Below are 17,212 nucleotides of genomic sequence, written 5' to 3' on the forward strand. Positions count from 1 at the left end.
ATGCCGGAGTCCCGGATCTGTCTGTGTGGCGATTACACAGCGCCCACAGGGTGCGGAGTTGAAGATTTAGAGGTGATTGGTGGTCCAGGCTCCTGTGCTCCACCTCCCCCCCGCCCCCACATTGACCTGTCCCTGCCACCAGCCCAGCTCTCTTTGCTCCTAGCCTCACTCTCCCCTTCTTTGTCAGGGACCCTCCCTGCACTTTCTTACTGGTATTGAAACTCCGCTTGTTCTCCTCTCCCCTCCAGCACCCATAACACCTCCCACGGTGGAAACGCGTCACTGACTCAGCAGGCAGGACTGGGCATGAGGTTTCTGACCACTCTCAGGGCCAGTGGGGTTTAGGGTTTTTTCTCAGACCTCTGAGTGCCCCTGAGCTTGTCATCCACCTTCAGTGTGGCTTTCCCTGGAGAGGGGGGCAAAGCCAGGGTCCTACAAGGAAGAGACAGTGCACAGAGAGGCGGATGGGCAGCTGGCTACTTGACCACAGCTTCCTCCTGGACATCCCAGCTCCTCCCCCAAGGGCAGGCCCAGACGGGAAAGGGGCAGCTGGGCACAGAGGAGAAGAGCAGCCTCTATGGAGATGCAGGAGCTGTGCGCCAAGCAGGGCTGTTGCCTCCACATCCAGATTCGCACCTGCCCCTGGAGGTCCCTGCTTCCCTCTGCCCACAGCCAGCTCTCCCCAGGTCTCCCACTCCCCAGGCTGGCCTTGGTCTTTCTCCTTTTGTCTATCTCGGAAGTGCTAGAAAAGCTGAGCAGAGTCAGACCAGCTCCTGGTTCCCTCTCCCCAGCATTCCTCATGTCTCCTGCCTCCAGCCCACAAGGAAAGGGCCAGAGGGTCTGGAGAGCCTCACTCCTGCCCCTGCTGCTGCTGCCACTGCTGATCCCAGGTGAGGAGGAAGGGAAGAGTGCGGGGAAGATAGGAGGCGCTGTGGGGACATTTGGGACTATGGGACATGGATAGGGGGTGCTGTGGGGACATTTGGGACTATGGGACATGGATAGGGGGTGCTGTGGGGACATTTGGGGCTATGGGACATGGATAGGGGGTGCTGTGGGGACTTTTGGACTATGGGACATGGCACTAGTGCTCTGAGCCCAGGGGACGGCTGGTAGGAGCTGGTGCTGGTGTGGCCCTGACGTGCAGCCTGCTCTCCAGGCTCGTGGGCACTACCAGAGGCTCATCATCTTCACCGAGTGGCGGGGCAGACGCTTTCTGTGTCGTGCCAGTACCCCCCCAAGGGCTGGCCCTACGAGAGGAAGGGCTGGTGTAAGGAGCTGTCGGCATTCAAGTGCACCAGGCTAGTCACCACCTCCAGTCCCGGCAGGCTGGTTCAGGCCTCTCGATTCTCAATCTGGGACAACCCTAGCGCTGGCCTCTTCATTGTCACCATGACTGGTCTGAAGGAGGAAGACTCGGGACACTATTGGTGTAGAATTTACCACGCTTCCAGCAACTCTGTCTCTAAGTCCATAAGATTCTATCTGGCAGTGTCTCCAGGTAAGCCCCTTCCTGGGGGTCCCCTCACACCCTTCTGCTGCCTCCTGGTTTTCTAGTCCCCCCATCTGGTTCTTCTGGGAAGGCTGTTGGGAACAGGTGCACACACACACACCCACCTCATTTGCTGTCCGTCTTGATGATTTACAAGCCTCCTAAAAGACGCTCAAACAGATCACTTGAGCATGCTGACCAGCCTGATCTCCTATGACCTGGCCACAGGGGAGCCCGACACTGCCCGGCATTTTTAGAGAAGGTGCCTGTACTGGCACGTAGTAGGTGCTGGTAAATGTCTGGCCACTGGCCACAAACCACCCCCGCCATGCTGGTAGCATGTTGGGCTGTCCATTCCTCCTGGCCCAGGTCAGCAGTCAGCAAACTGGTCTGAAAGCCCAGGATGGTTTTTAGATGATTGGGAAAAAAAGTAAAAGAAAAATAAGATTCTGTGACACATGAGAATTATAGGAAATCCAAATTCAGCGTCCAGAAATAAAGGTTTTTTGGGAACACAGCCATGCCCATTTGTGTATCTATGATCTAAGGCCATTTTCATGCTACAGGAGGGAAGTTGAATAGTTCCAACAGAGACCATATGGCCCACAAGCTAAAAGTTCAGTTATAAAAATGGACATCATTGGGGCGCCTGGGTGGCGCAGTCATTAAGCGTCTGCCTTCAGCTCAGGGCGTGATCCCGGCGTTCCGGGATCAAGCCCCACATCAGGCTCCTCCGCTGGGAGGCTGCTTCTTCCTCTCCCTCTCCCCCTGCTTGTGTTCCCTCTCTCGCAGGCTGTCTCTATCTCTGTTAAATAAATAAATAAAATCTTTAAAAAAAAAAGAAAAAAATGGACATCATTGTTCATTGCAAGTGTGGCTGTAGGTGATGGGTGTAGTTGCTGGCCATTCTAGTCGTAACGTTGCGGGGCCTCAGTCACAATTGAGCGAAAACTTAGAAGTGAAATAGCAATTTCCCGTACTAAATGCCATCCACACTTTTTTTTAATAATTTTTATTTTGTTATATTAGTCACCATACAGTACATCCCAGCCATCCACACTTTGAACAAACCCCCTGTATGTCCACGTTGAAGGATTTTAACGTGACAAAGGAGCATTCTCCTTGCTTGTTGGCTTACCTAACCTGAATAGCACGAAGACACCATAACTCTTCAGAGAAAATACTTTCAAAATTGTTTGAATGCTTTGTTTTACTAACACTTACAATAGAAATCCAGTCTCACAGAGTTATGCTGACAGAAATCCAAGAAGGAAGTTTAAATCAATTTCCACACGCTCAGTATTTTTATTTTTAATTTTTACAAAAGGGAACGAGTGATGCTATATTTTCAAAATGCATCCTTCATCCTTCATCAGCAATGTGTTCCCAAATTTATCCTATAAAGTTATGTTTATATTTAAAATATCTTTTCATGAAAAAATGGTTCTGGATTTATGAACGTCCTATCACATATCTTCTTCAGGCAGAAAATAAAATTCAAAACTTTCTGTCAAACTCTTAAGGTTTTTCCACAAGTATTTGTGCAGATATGCAATATCAAGATCATCCCCTGTTTTGTTGATAATTGTACCAAATTAAGAACACGCTATAACAACTCATAGAAACTTCTTCTAAACCTCTAAGTTTTGTTTTTGCCCTGAGATTTTGTTTGCCATTGAAAAACACGTTGCATTCTTCCCTCGCATTGGAATAACCTCAAAGCCGTAATATCAACAAGGCTGACTGCGTGATTCACATCTTTAAAAAGTTCGTCATAACTTGGTTTCTGTCTTGCCGAAACATAAGGAGCACTTTTCGTAGATCAAACGTTCTCAACAGATCTCTCCCCTCGGTAATCACTCCGAACTTAGCATGCAATGACAGCCATGCAGGGTTTCCACATTATCACATAATAAAGAGAATGATTTCACATTCAAGGCATTCATCTTTGAGTAATTCACAATTTTTACCACTTTGGGAAGCACACGGTGCAGGTCAGCTGGCACTTTTTCATAGAAGTCTCCTTAATCTGAGTGACCGTTCCAGAATGTCCTCTTGCCCAAACAGCTACACCCATCAAAACACATTCCTCCAGAAAAATGGAGCCCCAGACCCCTGGTGGATACTGTGACCCTTCATAGCTCTCCTCAGTTCAGGGTTAGTTGTGTTTCTGACAAAGAAGGAATACCTTCTTTTCATCCTGTTCAAAATTGCACGTATGGTACAGAGAAGAGCTAAGTTTGCAGTATGTTTGCATTTTTCAAGTTGCCCCGAAAAATACTTTGCTAGTTTGACTTGTTCCAGGAGCTGGTCTTCCTTCTCGTTGGCCAATTCCTGACAATGTGGAGCTCACATGTCAATAGAAAGGGATATTTAAGCCCCCTTCCTTGCCAGATGATCGCAACACAGAGGAGCACACGCCTCTGACACATCTTCCAATAACGTTTGACAACTGTGGATAGACACTCTGTCTTTGCAACACAAAGCTGCCACTTTACCAGAAGCCCACAGAACACTAGAGTTTGCATGTGGTATACTGACTGCTTTAAAGAACTTCATAATTCAATCCTCTTTAAAAAAAAAAGTTTATTTTGAATTTGTGGTTTTATGTTTTCCATGTACGTGGTACTTGTTTCCATGATGTCTTTGTTCATTAGATAACTCACTGGGTTTTAGTAGTTCACCATGCATCTTAACTACGACACTCACACTACAGGAGAGTGTCATCGTTTCCCATGGCTGTCGGCACAAGTATCCACAAAGGTTGTGGCTTAAAACCACACAAATTTATGATTTTACAGTTCCACAGATCAGAAGTCTGGAAGGTGTCTCACTGGGTTAAAATCAAGGCGTCAGCAGGCTCTGATCCTTTCTGGAGGCTGTTAGACAGAAGTCACTTCTTGCTCATTCCGGTCTTGGGCAGAATCTTGTTCCTCGTAGCTATAGGACCAAAGTCCTGTCTTCTTGCAGATTATGGACTTCTCAGCTTTCGCACCTTCCAGAGGCTGCCACATTCCTTGGCTTGTGGCTCCCTTCCTCTGCCCTCAAAGCCAGAGGTCCTTTCCCAGCTGCATTTCTCTCTGACTACAGTTGGGAAACACTCTCTGCTTTTTTTTTTAAGATTTCATCCATTTATTTGACAGAGAGAGAGCGAGAGCATAAGCAGGGGGAGAGGCAGAGGGAGACAGAGAAGCAGGCTCCCGCCAAGCAGGGAGTTGGACTCAGGGCTCAATCCCAGGATCCTAGGATCACGACCCAACCCAAAGGAAGATGCTTAACCGACTGAGCCACAGGAGCCCCCACTCTCTGCTTTTCAATACTAATCATTAGATGGGGCACCTGGAATATCTCTCCACCTCAAGATCTTTTTTTTTTTTTAAGATTTTATTTATTTATTCGACAGAGATAGAGACAGCCAGCGAGAGAGGGAACACAAGCAGGGGGAGTGGGAGAGGAAGAAGCAGGCTCACAGCGGAAGAGCCTGATGTGGGGCTCGATCCCAGAAAGCCGGGATCATGCCCTGAGCCGAAGGCAGACGCTTAACCGCTGTGCCACCCAGGCGCCCCTCCACCTCAAGATCTTTAACCTTAATGGCTTCTGGAAAGTCCCTTTAGCCACGTAGGGTGACATTCACAGGTTCCTGGGGTTGGGACACGGACATTGTTCTGCCTACCACAGTGAAGGATCGCATTTTCAAGTAAAACCAGTGCAAACCCTTTGGAATAACTTCAGAAGGGAAAGCATCTTTGGAATTAATTCTACTACCATCGTTTGGTGTATTATTACTGCAACGTGCAGAAAAGAGATGGCTTTTCTTGACAAAAAGCTCGGTGACTTTTGTTTTGCTGTTCATTAGTCCTTGAGTGAGCTAATCACTACTCTCCCTTAGCTAATCATGTTAAACTCTGAATTTTTTTTAAAAGGATAGATTTTAAAAAGGATAGATTGACTCCAATCATTGACTCCAATAATTATAAAAATAACAAATTATAAAAATGTTTTTTTCAGGTGTTTATACACTTTCCGGTTAGAGTCGACCAACTAGTGTTCAAGTGTCATCATCCTCTCTGCTGTCATGTAGCTTGCCCCATGGGGAGCCCTCCATGACAGGGTGACAACACCCAAATTGGTCTATATCCTGTTCAACCAGGCCAGTTTACCAATCTCATGCTTGGACCTTGAGGCAATGTCAGGGCTACGTAAAAATTTCAAGATCCTTACTCCCGATTTCTATACTCACCTTGTGCCGGCAAGCTGGACCAGTGTCAGCCCATATATTACACGCTGTAACTCAGGACTAGAATTTCCCCTGAGGGTCCTGAGGCCCTGCTCTGGGTTGGGCCTAGGGGCTGCTCCCGGTCATCACTCCGGGCAGCCTCAGGGTTATGTCCACATGTGCTGTGCGTTGGCCTGGGACTTTCTCCAGGGAAGTCCCTGGCCATGGGGTGTCCCAGCATCAGGCACCCTCTCCTCCATGCCTCCTCAGCCCCTGCCCCTCTCTTTTCCTCAGCTTGGGGGAGACTGTCCCCCTCATGGGCCCTGGGTGAGGACACTGGGGGTCCTCAGTTCTGGTCACAATGTTGGGGCTGACACCACCTGTTTCCCTTCAGGGCCTCACCCACCCCCAATAATTATTGTCCTCTCTGTCTCCTTAATAGCCCCCATCACCTCAGAGGTGACCTTCCACCAGCCTCCATCAAGAGCTCTTAGCACTGGTAGGTCTGGGGTCTTTCTGGGAAGGCAAGGCAGTGGGGATGGGGGGCAGGTAGCTCGCAGTTTCAGAATCAAGAGGGGGCCCCATAAAAGGTATTTAACTGGGCCATTGAGGCAACAGGGCCTGCAAAAGGGACTAGGGTTCTGCTGCAAAACCAGGAAGGACAGGGGTGGGAAAGCAGGAGGGGCCCCCTTCCCCTAACAGCCCCAGAAGTATGAATAAGGGAACGGATGCCAGAGGTGAAAGCCGCTTAAGACAGTGACCATTCCTACACTTGGGAGGCTGAGAGCTACAGAGTGCCCTTCCAGAAGTGTAGAAACGCTGGAGGAAAGCCCAGGCCTCCTGACTCCTCTTCCAGCGCTCTTCCCGGACCCAGGAACACCCCACAGGCACGGGCCAGAGGCTGAGCCGCAGTTCTGTCTTAGTCTTGAGCCAAGGGACTTCACAGCCTGGTCCCGCCCCCACGGACTGTTTTTTAACGGAGTTGATGGGCTTCCATTCCCAGTCCAGCCCAGGCCCCTGTTCCAGCTCTGCTGCTCACCACAATGGAGGTGCTGTCCCATCTGCTAACGAGGGCTCTTTCTCTCTCCCTGACAGTACCTGCCTCCACCCAGGCCATCGGGGCTTCTGGTAAGCTGGTCTCCTCACCGACCCAGAGCTCTGTGCCCCCCACCGGAAGAGCCAGAGAGGCCCCTAGGGCTTCCTCTGCCCTGACTGCCCCTTCACAGTGAGTTCAGGGTGGGACCTCACCCAGACGGCCCCGGTTCAGGGGCCCACAGGTAAGAGCTGCCACCCCAACCCGCTCCTCTCCCCTTCTTGTCCCCTGTCCTCCAGGCAACAAAACTCCACCCTCCAGTCTCACCCCACAGCCCCTAGCGCTATGGTCCCCGTGCTCTGTGCACTGCTTGTGGCCAAGAGCCTGGTGCTATCAGCCCTGCTTGTCCGGTGAGTAGGTTTGGGGGGGCTTGGGGAAAATGGAGCGGGTAACGGCTTCTGTCCCTCGACCCCTGGTCAAGCAGGGCATCAGCCAGCAAACACAGAGGCAGGAAAAATTATACCCAATGGGGCCGTCCAAATGGGTCCCTCACGGACTCCCTGCATCCATCATGCGTGCTCAGACAGCTCCCCTACGTCTTTCTCAGCCTGGGATGCCTTGTCTGCATTTCTTCCTCTGTGTTCCCCTCGCCTCTTCTCCTTCTCCTCCTTTCCTTCCCCTGCCCCTCTCCCCGTTTTGATTCCTCCCTCCTCCTGTACCACTGACCTATATATAACCTCCCACCACCTGACCGTCCAGGAAGGCCTGCCCACAGCCACCAAACCAGGGCACCATCCCAGGGCACAGCCCCTTCCCAAGTGGTGAGGGAGAGAGGCTGTGCCCAGGAGGGAGAGCTGTGCCCTGGGGAGAAGGGAACAGCAGGAGGGGGAAGGTAGGTGGGGCTGGGGGAAAGGCAAGACAGAGAGTCTCCTGAGACAGGGACTGAGCAGGCAGACGGCAGGCTGCTAAAGGAGGGACGAGCTGTGGGGACAGGGAAACAGGGTCAAAGAGTGGATTTGAGTCTCTTCCTGTATTTCTCCCCCCAACTCCATCTCAGAGCCTTAAGGATTCCACACGTGCAACATAGAGGGAGATCTCTGATGCGCCCAGCTCAGCCCAGACCCCAGGCCTTGGGGTCCAAGAAGGATGGCCAGTACCCCCCAGGCCCCCGGGGAGCTCTTCCCTGGCCTCTGAACCCTTCACTCACTGCAAAGAAAAGGCAGAAGTCCCCCAGAACTTGATCCAAGACCCTTGGCTACACCGCTCATTCCAGGCCTGAGGATTGCCCAGCCTGGCCTCCTCCCAAGATCCAGGCCCACTCATTGCTCACACGCAGTTGGCATCTGGGCCAGCAGCATCCAGGAATGGGAGCCAAAGGCCAGTGCAGCAGCTATCCACCACAGCCGGGCCAGCGCTGTGGGCAACTCTGACTCCTCTCCCCACCGCCTCCTCCCCAGCCCTTCTCCTCATCCCCCTGCTCCCCTCTCTCCCTCGTCCTCTCCTTCTCCTCCTCCTTATCCCCCTTCTTCTCCTCCCCCTGCCCCTCCTATCTGTAGCCCTATAGCTCAGCCAAGATCCCAGGTCACCCCCAACATTTCTGTCCCCATCTCCATTTGCTCAGCCACACTCTGCCAAGACCCTCTGTTCTGCTTCTCTCTGTTGTTTCTGCCTCTCCCTCCTCTGCCTCCCTCCTTGCAAATCTTCACCACCAGGCACTTGTACCCAGGCCAGTCTGTCAGTTACCTAACGGGTGTCCTGCCTCTGGATCCCACCTCCTAGATTGCTCCCCCTTACCCATCCCTTCTCAACAACACCTCAGTGCACTCTTACTGCATGGGAGGTGGAGTCCGGTGTCATGTTTGGGGCCTCATGCTCTGCCTGGTTCGGCAACCCCTCATCACCATGTCACTGTGCACCTCTTCCCCATCTGCCCTCACTGCCACCAGGATGGCTGCAGGCTCTGGAGAGAAGTGACCCTCCCTTTCCCTGCACAAGCTGAGTGGGAAACCAGCCTGGACTGACCCCCGGCACTGCCCCTCCGAGGCCTATTGTCTCTCGGACACGTGCTCTTTCAATGTCAGACTTTCCAGACTGGGCCTCTTTCTTTTCCTTCCCGTTCTTCATCTATTTTCCTTTACTCCTACTTCCTGGGAAATTCCTCAAAGTTACATTCCAGTTCTTCTATTTGAAGATTTACTATTTACATCTTAAAATTTCTACACAGTCCGTTTGTTCTCTGAAAGTTCCTTTATAGCATGCATGTTTTCCTTGGGGATGCCATTTTTTCTTGGGCAATATGAAAGTTTTCACTTTTGAGGGTTTTTTTCTTTTTTTTTTAAGCCTTGTGTATCTTCTGTTTCCTTCAAATACCTTTTGGTATCTTCTGTTTTCTCCTTTCATTGACCTCTGTCTTTCCTCAGAACTTTCTGGAAACCTCAGCTGCTTTTTGGCAGCCCGTCAGGAGTTAAAAGCTTAGATGCTTCATGTGTGCTACCGAGATTTATGGATTCTACACTGATTTGGCAAGGGCATTGTTAGGGACTGTTATGTCCCCCTCTCTCCGTTCATGTATTGAAATCTCTACCCCTCCCAGATGATGATATTTGTAGGGGACCTTGGAGGTGACTGGCTCATGAGGGCAGAGCCCTCATGAATGGGGTTGGTGCCCTCATGAAAGAGGCCCCACAGCGTTCTCTGGCTTTCTACCGTGTGAGGACACAGTGAGTAGACAGCTCTGCGTGAACCAGGAAGGTCTCGCCAGACATGGAATCTGCCGGCAACTTGGCCTTGGACTTCCCAGCCTCCGGAACTGTGAGAAATAAATGTTTTGTGAGCCACCGAGTCTATGGTATTTTGGGCACAGCAGCCCAAGTGGACTAAGACAAGTCTCGCTGCGTTTCTTTCTCTTTGACAGCTCAGCTTCTCCAAAAAAGCTCTTTGAACTGTCCTCCTGGGGGTGGAAGCCTGGTTCTAGGCACCAAGTGTAGCAAAGCAAAGGAGCATCTCTGCCCAGCATCGGTTTTCGCTCACTCGGGCCCCAGGTGGAAGACACTGTCCCTCTCCGCGGTGCCTGGAGCCCTGAGCGGGCATCTCTGTGACTCACCCTCATCAGAGACAAACCTGCAGGTGGTCTGCGGAGTGTGACGTGTGGAAGGAGAAAGGATGTGGGCAGTTGACCCACTCGCTCTGTCTCAGGGGAGGCAGAGAAGGGTCAGAGTCCAACTGCTTCTCAACCCCAGCCCCCACTCATAGCCTGCATCCTGAACTACCCATGCCTCCAATTTCTAGGGCTTTCTGGGCTTCTAAGGTAAAAATGACTCACTTCTGATTTCTCCAACCCCCCACCTCTCTCTGGTCCATTAAAGTCATTCAGTTGTTTCCCAGCTTTAAGACACCCATGGAGCTCCTTGAAAATGGATTTATATGATTTTTACCCATTTACCACCACTTCCCTGACACAGCGTCCACACCTCCTCAGCAGGAGCAGAGGGGTCTCAGATTTTCCATCAAACCACCCCTCCCTGCTCCCACCACCAGGGGCAGGACTGAGCAAGACCCCAGATCTCCACTTGCTCCTGTACAGACTCCTGGCCCTTCTCCACCCCGACCCCCACAGCCGGTGCTGGGCCCCAGACCTGTGGCGACTTAGCTATATCACCCAGTTCATGACGTATTTCTTCTACTTGCCACGTTACTGCAGGTGGCGATGTTGCTAAACCTTCTGCCACCACGCAGCAAGGATCCCTTCTCCTTCTCCCCTACGGGCTCAGTGAATTTGGAGAATGTTCTTCGGGTCTCTGTGCCCAACCTCCTTCAGCAGTAAAGGGAGAACTGATCATATCCACAGAGCCAAGCTATTTAGATTACTAAGTAGGACGATATATTCATAAAGTATCAGACATACAGAGGACACCCTAGAGGGAGTGGGGTGTCATAAGAAGAGGACTCACCTGTTACACAGCAGAGACAACTCAGAGCTGATCTCAGCGGGAGTGACAGCGAGCTTACAGGGAGTCGGCTCCTCTTCATGGTGGACAGCAGAGGGGAACACAGAAGAGAACCAGGGTGAAGAAACTGACCAACCCAGGCCCAAACCACATGCAGATTCACCGACACCCCTCTTCGGGCCAGCAGTGGCCAGGGGCAGCCTTCCTCTTTGCCAGGAGCCTGTGGTGACCAGCCCAGTATAATGGGATGGGAAAGGGGTTACCTCCCCATCTGGGTGCCATTCTGCCCAGTTTCTGACCTCCCCCTCCTGGATTCCTGTTCTGATTGCAGGTGGGGCATGCAGTGAAAACCCCTGACGGAACTCAGAAGCCCAGGTGCCAGTAAAGCCACCCGCCACTTTCAGTAGGTCATTGACCTTCTTCAGACTCTTTTCCTCACCTCTAGGGAGAGAAATAGAACCACCACACTGTTGGGAGGATTTAGATAAACAATGCAGATGGACAAGACTTGCAAATTATAAAATTATATGATTATATATTGTTTCCAAAGTTTTCTTCAAATTCTTTTTTTGTTTTATTTTGTTTCTTAACGTTTTATTTACTTAAGTAATCTCTACACCCAACATGGGGCTCGAACTCACGACCCTGAGACCAAGAGTCACACACTCCTCCGACTGAGCCAGCCAGGCGCCACCTAAGTTTTCCTCAAATTCTAAAACTGTCCTGCATTCCTACATTTGATCTCCAGGGAACCAGCTCCTCCACTTTGCTCTGTTTTCTCCATCTTCTCCCTTCTTATCCTCAGTTCTCCCGTTGGCCCCTGGATGCCCAGGAAACCCCATTGGTGCTGTTCTAAACAGGGTAGGACACTGCACATAAGCCCAGGGAGTGGAGGGGCACAGGGTGAGCCAGTCTTGGAAACGAGACCCCAATTAATTGTCTCAGCCCTGTGTAAGCGTAGGCAGATCACTGCCCCTCTCTGAACTTCTGTTTCTTTCTCTGGAAACAAAGGGGATGAAGGTAAGTTCTAAAGACCCTTCCACAGGAAGCTAAGCTGATGGGCGTGAATTGAACGCTTTCCTGCTCCCGGCTAGGTTGCCAGGGACAGAACACCATGAGATACAAACAGACAAAAGGAGGCAGCAGCCCTTGAACACAGAGTCCATAGGTTGAGGGGCCCCTGTGGAAGATTCCGGTGCAGACAGAGGGAAGGAGCAATGGTGCAGGAACAAAGTTGGACGAGAGGTGGCTAGGGAGGAGATGCAAGAGGCAGGACACTGGTGGGCACCAGAGTGGCAGAAGGAGCCCAGCAAGGATGAGTGTGATATTGCAATTTACAATAAATGTCTATTGTGGTCTTCATCCATGGTTCCTGCTCACAGCTGCCAAAATCCTTGGAATTTCCAGAGCAAGCGCAGCCTCTTTTTTTTTTTTTTTTTAAGTCGGCTCCAGCCCAGTATGGAGCCCAACATGGGACCTGAACTCAGGACCCCAAGATCAAGACCTGAGCTGAGATCGAGAGTCAGACACTGAACCGACTGAGCCCCTCAGGGGCCCCAGTCAAAGCTTCTTTTGCTCCCGAGATGGAAGCATCTCTTGTCATATTTGGTCTCTGTTTTCAGTTCCCACAATGGCTTCAGAGCCATAAAGGTGACATGGGTGACTTGTTATTCATAACAAGCCCCTTGCCGCCACCCCTGAGTTTATGTTAATGTGCTGACATTTGGAAACCCCTTAAGGATGGGGGCTGGTTGCCAGGGGCGCCAATCATGTTTAGAGGATTGGAACTTCTAATCCCATCTCTGGATTTCCCGGGAGGGGGAGGGGCTGAAAGTTGGATCAGTTACCAAGGGCCAAGGATTTAATCGATGTGCCTATGTAAGGGAGCCTCCGAGAAAACCAAGGAAGGAGGGGCCTCGCGGTGCTTCCACCCTGGGGAACCAGAATGCCCTGTGTGCCCCTGTACCAGGCCCCAAGTGACCCTGGGACAGAAGCTTCTGCACTTGGAATTTTCTGGGGTCTGTGGGCCACTCTACAAATTAGTCGAGCCAGAGGAGGGGGTCGTGGGAACCCCCGATTTGTAGCCAGTCAGAAGCGCAGGTGACAACCCAGGACTTGTGACTGAGGTCTGAGGTGGGAACAATCTTGGGGGACCGAGCCCTTAACCTGCAGGATCTGGCGCTGACTCCAGGTCAATAGCGTCAAAACGGAGTTCCACTTGCAGGACACCCAGTAGGCGTCCGTGAAGGCTTGAGTTAATTGCATGGTGGTACAGAAAAAACACGCATCTTAATGAAGAGCTTTGGTATAGAGATATTAGTCTTTGGAGTAGCCATGACCTCCTGCGCTCCCTCTTGAGGGCGCAAAGTCCCAGGAAGGGGCTGAAGCCCCTCTCCTGTCTCCACTCACCCCTAAGAGTCTGGCAGCATGCTGTTATCCAGGGACAATTCGGGCTCCCAGGCTTGGGGTCTTTCCTCAGAAATCCACCTCCTTTTTTTGCAGTCCTCAGCCTCCCTCCTGGGCTCCTCTGAGGACAAGGCTCCACACCAGGCCCAAGGAGGAGAATTCTGGGGAAATCAGGGTCTCACTTGCAAAGACCAGAATTTCTGCTCCTAATGGAAGTGCCGAATATACTGGAGACATCGGAATATGGACTGGGTAGTACGGTCTATTAAGAAATGGTTTTTAATTGCATTGGTTATGATAATGTTAATTTGCTATATAGCAAGAGGCTCTTTTTTTTTTCAGAGCTGCATACTGAATTATTTAAGGGTGAAATGTCAGGATATCTGCAATTTATTTTAAAATACTTCCTTATAAAAAATACAGTGAGTTAAAAATAAATAAGCGGAGTGGGTACCTGGACTCCAAGCTCCAGCGACCATGTCTGCCGCAGGCACATCCTGCTCCTTTCTGGAAATTAGACAAATGCCTCCTCCCTGCCCACCCCACCCCCACCAGACCCCGTTCCCATGGAGAGATTACAAAAAAGCACTCTTCAAGGCCCACTGATGGGAAAAATGCAACCCCTTTCCGGGGCTGACCCAGCCCCGCCGTGGCCCCCCGAGCAAACCCCAAGACTGATGCACCGAGGTTTCCACCTGGGTGTCATTGGATAACAGCAGCTGCAGCCACCATCAAATCCACAGTCCCAGCAACGTGCTCAGGTCTCTGTGAAGCCCTGAGCTTGACACGGGTCAGGGGATCTCTGCGAGGGCTGGGTCTAGAATCACGTATACCACATCAGGTTTCTTGGAGGTTTTTCTCTTTCCTTCGTAAATTATGTATAAACATCAACATTTTCCTGATTCTAAAAACCCTGAAATTCATTAAAGAAAAGTCTGTTAGATTCTTTCATCTACTTATTTTTCCAAGTGACTTATTTTCTCAAGCCTCAGGGGGTCGGGCCCCAGGAGGTCGGGCCCCAGGAGGTCGGGCAGCAGAGGGAACTCAGGTACCGGCAGTGCCCCGGCAAGCTCTGCTCCCTCTGCTCTCAGATCTCCTCTCCCCACCTTTGCCTGCGACCCTCCCTGCACCTCCCATTCTCCTCGCCTCTCCCCTCCAGTGCGCACAAAACCTCCCAGGGTGGAAACACATCACTGGCCCACCACTTAGACCTGAAAGCAAGGCCTATGGGGCCGAATGGGACTTAGGACTGTGGTCAGGACCCAAATGACCCCCTGACTCTGTCGTCTGTCTTTAGCCCATCCTTCTGGGGAAGAGAGGTAAAACCAACACCCAGGAAATGACGGTTTACAGAGAGATAGTGTGGAGAGAGAGAGAGAGAGAGAAGAAAGAGTGGGACAGTGCTTAGTTAACCACAGTTTCCTCCGGGGACTTCTCGGCTCCTCCCCTGCCTCCCCTGCCCCTCCCAAATGGGGAGGTGAAAGCTGGGACCAGGGGAGCCAAGAGCATCTCAGTTTCCTGTGGCTGCTGTGTGGGGAGGGGGAGGAAGCTGCCGCCTCTCAGGACACAGAGACCATCCATGCACCTTAGGGAAGAGATCCTCCTCCTAGCTCCTCTTCGATCCTCCCCTTTTCCCATAGTGCCTATTACCCCTTACTCCCCACTTCCCCATAGGAGTCCTTCTCAGGGATGCTGGGGAGCCCTGAAGACTCAGACCCATTTCCAAAGGACCACCTCATTTCTTCAGCTCCTCCACTCCCATCCAAGAGCTCAAGGAGAGGGGCCGCTTGGCTGGAAGGACCCCTTCTCCTCCTATTGCTGCTATACCACCCCCCTGGCCTGCCTGTGCCCTTGACATGAGATGAGGGGTTGGGCAAGAGGACAGGAGAAAATATCAGGGGTGGGAGAGGTGGGGCAAGGAGACTTATCTCTGAAGCCAGAGGGCCAGCCAGGAGGCATGTTCCGGCTGTGGGCACAGAGCAGGCTGCTCCCCTCCCCCAGCCATGCAGGGCCCTGGACCTGAGGCCTTGTATTCCAGGCTTCTGGGGAGGGAGACTGGACCCTGAGGGAATGGGAAATGTTTCTCTGGGCAGGCAGGTGCCAGCCCCAAGAAGAAACGCAAAGGAGGGAGTCTCAGCAGATCTCTGTGACCTGCCAGTCACTGGCACAAAGCAAGACTCAGCCCAGGACAACAGGTCTGGCTTCACTGTCACCCTGGCTGGGCTCCAATAGGCAAGCTCAGGCCCACTGTTGGGAAACACAGTGCCCCCTGCAACTGCCGGTATTCTCAAGGTGAGCACCTTCCCTGAGGAAATGGGTCTCCATGGGCTTCAAGTCTTCTGCTCACCCACCCTTTCTCCAGAGGACTACCCCCCAAAAGCCCCCCCCCACAGAAGCCACTGACTGATTTCCTACTTAAAAAAACAGTTTTTGTTGTTAAAACAGAAACAATAGATCCAAAATGGAGTCACTTGTGCTAAGCCCCATCAGTAAACCAAGACTTAATACCTAACCTAACTGGACCTTCTGCCCCTCCTGGAAACCAGTCAATATGGAGTTACCTGGTCAGCACTGTGAACACTGCTTGATAGAGACCTGTCTCCCACCAGTGAAAGGTGATCTTGCCTAAAACGCTCCTTGCTAAACGCTTCCTATTTCTGCCCCCTTCTGCCTGTAAAAGCATTTTGTACATTTTGAACAGCTCCTCAGAGCGCCTTTCCAGCTGCTAGATGGGATGTTGCCCAATTCATGAATCATTGGATAAGCCAATATCTTTAAATTCACTCAGCTGGATTTCATATTTTTAACAAATGTATGATAAAGAACTCCACAAACAATATTTTTTAAGTGGCAGGATAGAGAAAATAACACATGTTATACAAAGATTAATATCTGGGATGTATAAAGAACTTATAAAATCAATAAGGAAAGGACAGTGCTCAAGAAAAGAAACAGAAAAGATAGAAACTACAATCCAAAGAAACACCCAGAGAAAACTCAGATGTAGGAGACAGGATCCATTTTATCAGTAAATGGAGAAATGCAAATCAAAACAACGAAGGGGGAGGATCATTTTTTACCCATTAAGTTAATCAAAATTTCAAAGATTGGTCATTTCCAGTGGTGGTAAGATTGTGAGAAAATTGATAGGAATATAAATGAGTGCATCCTTTTAGGAAATCAATTTGTCCAGACTTATCAAAATATTAAATGTCCATCCCTTTCCTGCAAACAAGTTAATCATTCCTGGGGTTTGTGTGAGAGAAGAGAATCACGCACACACAAAGTGGTATATAAGAGGTTGTTTGCCACAACGTTTCATGTACCAATGAAACTTCAAAATAAATTAAACTGGCCATGAATAGGAAGAGAAGAAAATAAATGATGTTTCAACTCTAGTACAGGGTACTGTGTGGCAGGTTACAAAGAATGAAGCAGACCTGTGTGTACCGACGCGCACAGATCAGGTTGTCAAGCCATATTTAGGCCCTCCAAAAACCAAGCTACTGAATGACACCTCATAGGACCTCGTTAATATACGTTAAAAAGATACAGAGATAAAGCTTTATCCATAGATGTGTGTGTGTGTAAAAACAGGGAAGAATGTGTGCAAGGATCACACGCTCACAGGAGTCAAGTCTGGGTAGGGAGTGTGTGACAAGGGTGTGAAGGGGGACTTTCAGATTTTACTGAGTATTCTGTATTTGGATATTTTTACAACAAAGTGTACTTGGGTAAAATACGAAATTTGTTCGTAACTGTTGACACAAATGGACAATGAGGAAGTCAGAGGTCACAGGAGATTTGTGGCGCCAGCCCTTGCCCCCAGGAGGGCAGTGGAAGGATGTGGGCACCCTGTCCTGACCATGCCCCATGGTGAGAAGATAGTCTCAATGTCCTCTCTCTGGAGGCTCATCTTCCACGTGATGCACGTTCTCATAAGTTGCCTAACACTTTAATGGCACATTTGTTCCATCCCTTCCACCATCCAGTGAGCTTAATGCCACCAGCTGAAGCCCTCCTCCATGTCCCACCCTGACTTCTCACTAACATACAACCGTCAAGTGTTTTATGTACTTTCTGTTCACACAAAGCCCCAGACACAAATATTCATACTG

At 50.6% G+C, this 17,212-nt stretch overlaps 1 protein-coding gene across 1 annotated transcript; it reads left to right on the plus strand.

Annotated features, from left to right (window-relative positions):
- Positions 1–10,564, plus strand: LOC113261043 (natural cytotoxicity triggering receptor 2). Its single transcript, XM_048219660.1, has 5 exons — positions 1–79; positions 1,160–1,501; positions 6,804–6,933; positions 7,041–7,151; positions 10,477–10,564. Exons 1-5 carry the CDS (start codon positions 1–3, stop codon positions 10,562–10,564), a joined length of 750 nt encoding a protein of 249 aa, XP_048075617.1.
- Positions 10,565–17,212: the final 6,648 nt, after the last annotated feature.

This window comes from Ursus arctos, unplaced genomic scaffold, assembly GCF_023065955.2.
Source record: "Ursus arctos isolate Adak ecotype North America unplaced genomic scaffold, UrsArc2.0 scaffold_29, whole genome shotgun sequence".
Lineage (NCBI taxonomy): Eukaryota > Metazoa > Chordata > Mammalia > Carnivora > Ursidae > Ursus > Ursus arctos.

What these genes read in the sequence shown, in the direction of transcription:
- LOC113261043 (XM_048219660.1), top strand. Translation starts at nt 1, where the DNA reads ATGCCGGAGTCCCGGATCTGTCTGTGTGGCGATTACACAGCGCCCACA. An exon ending in TGAAGATTTAGAGGTGATTG is followed by an intron (nt 80 to 1,159) that starts GTGGTCCAGGCT and finishes CCTGCTCTCCAG; the next exon opens with GCTCGTGGGCACTACCAGAG. An exon ending in CTATCTGGCAGTGTCTCCAG is followed by an intron (nt 1,502 to 6,803) that starts GTAAGCCCCTTC and finishes TCTCCCTGACAG; the next exon opens with TACCTGCCTCCACCCAGGCC.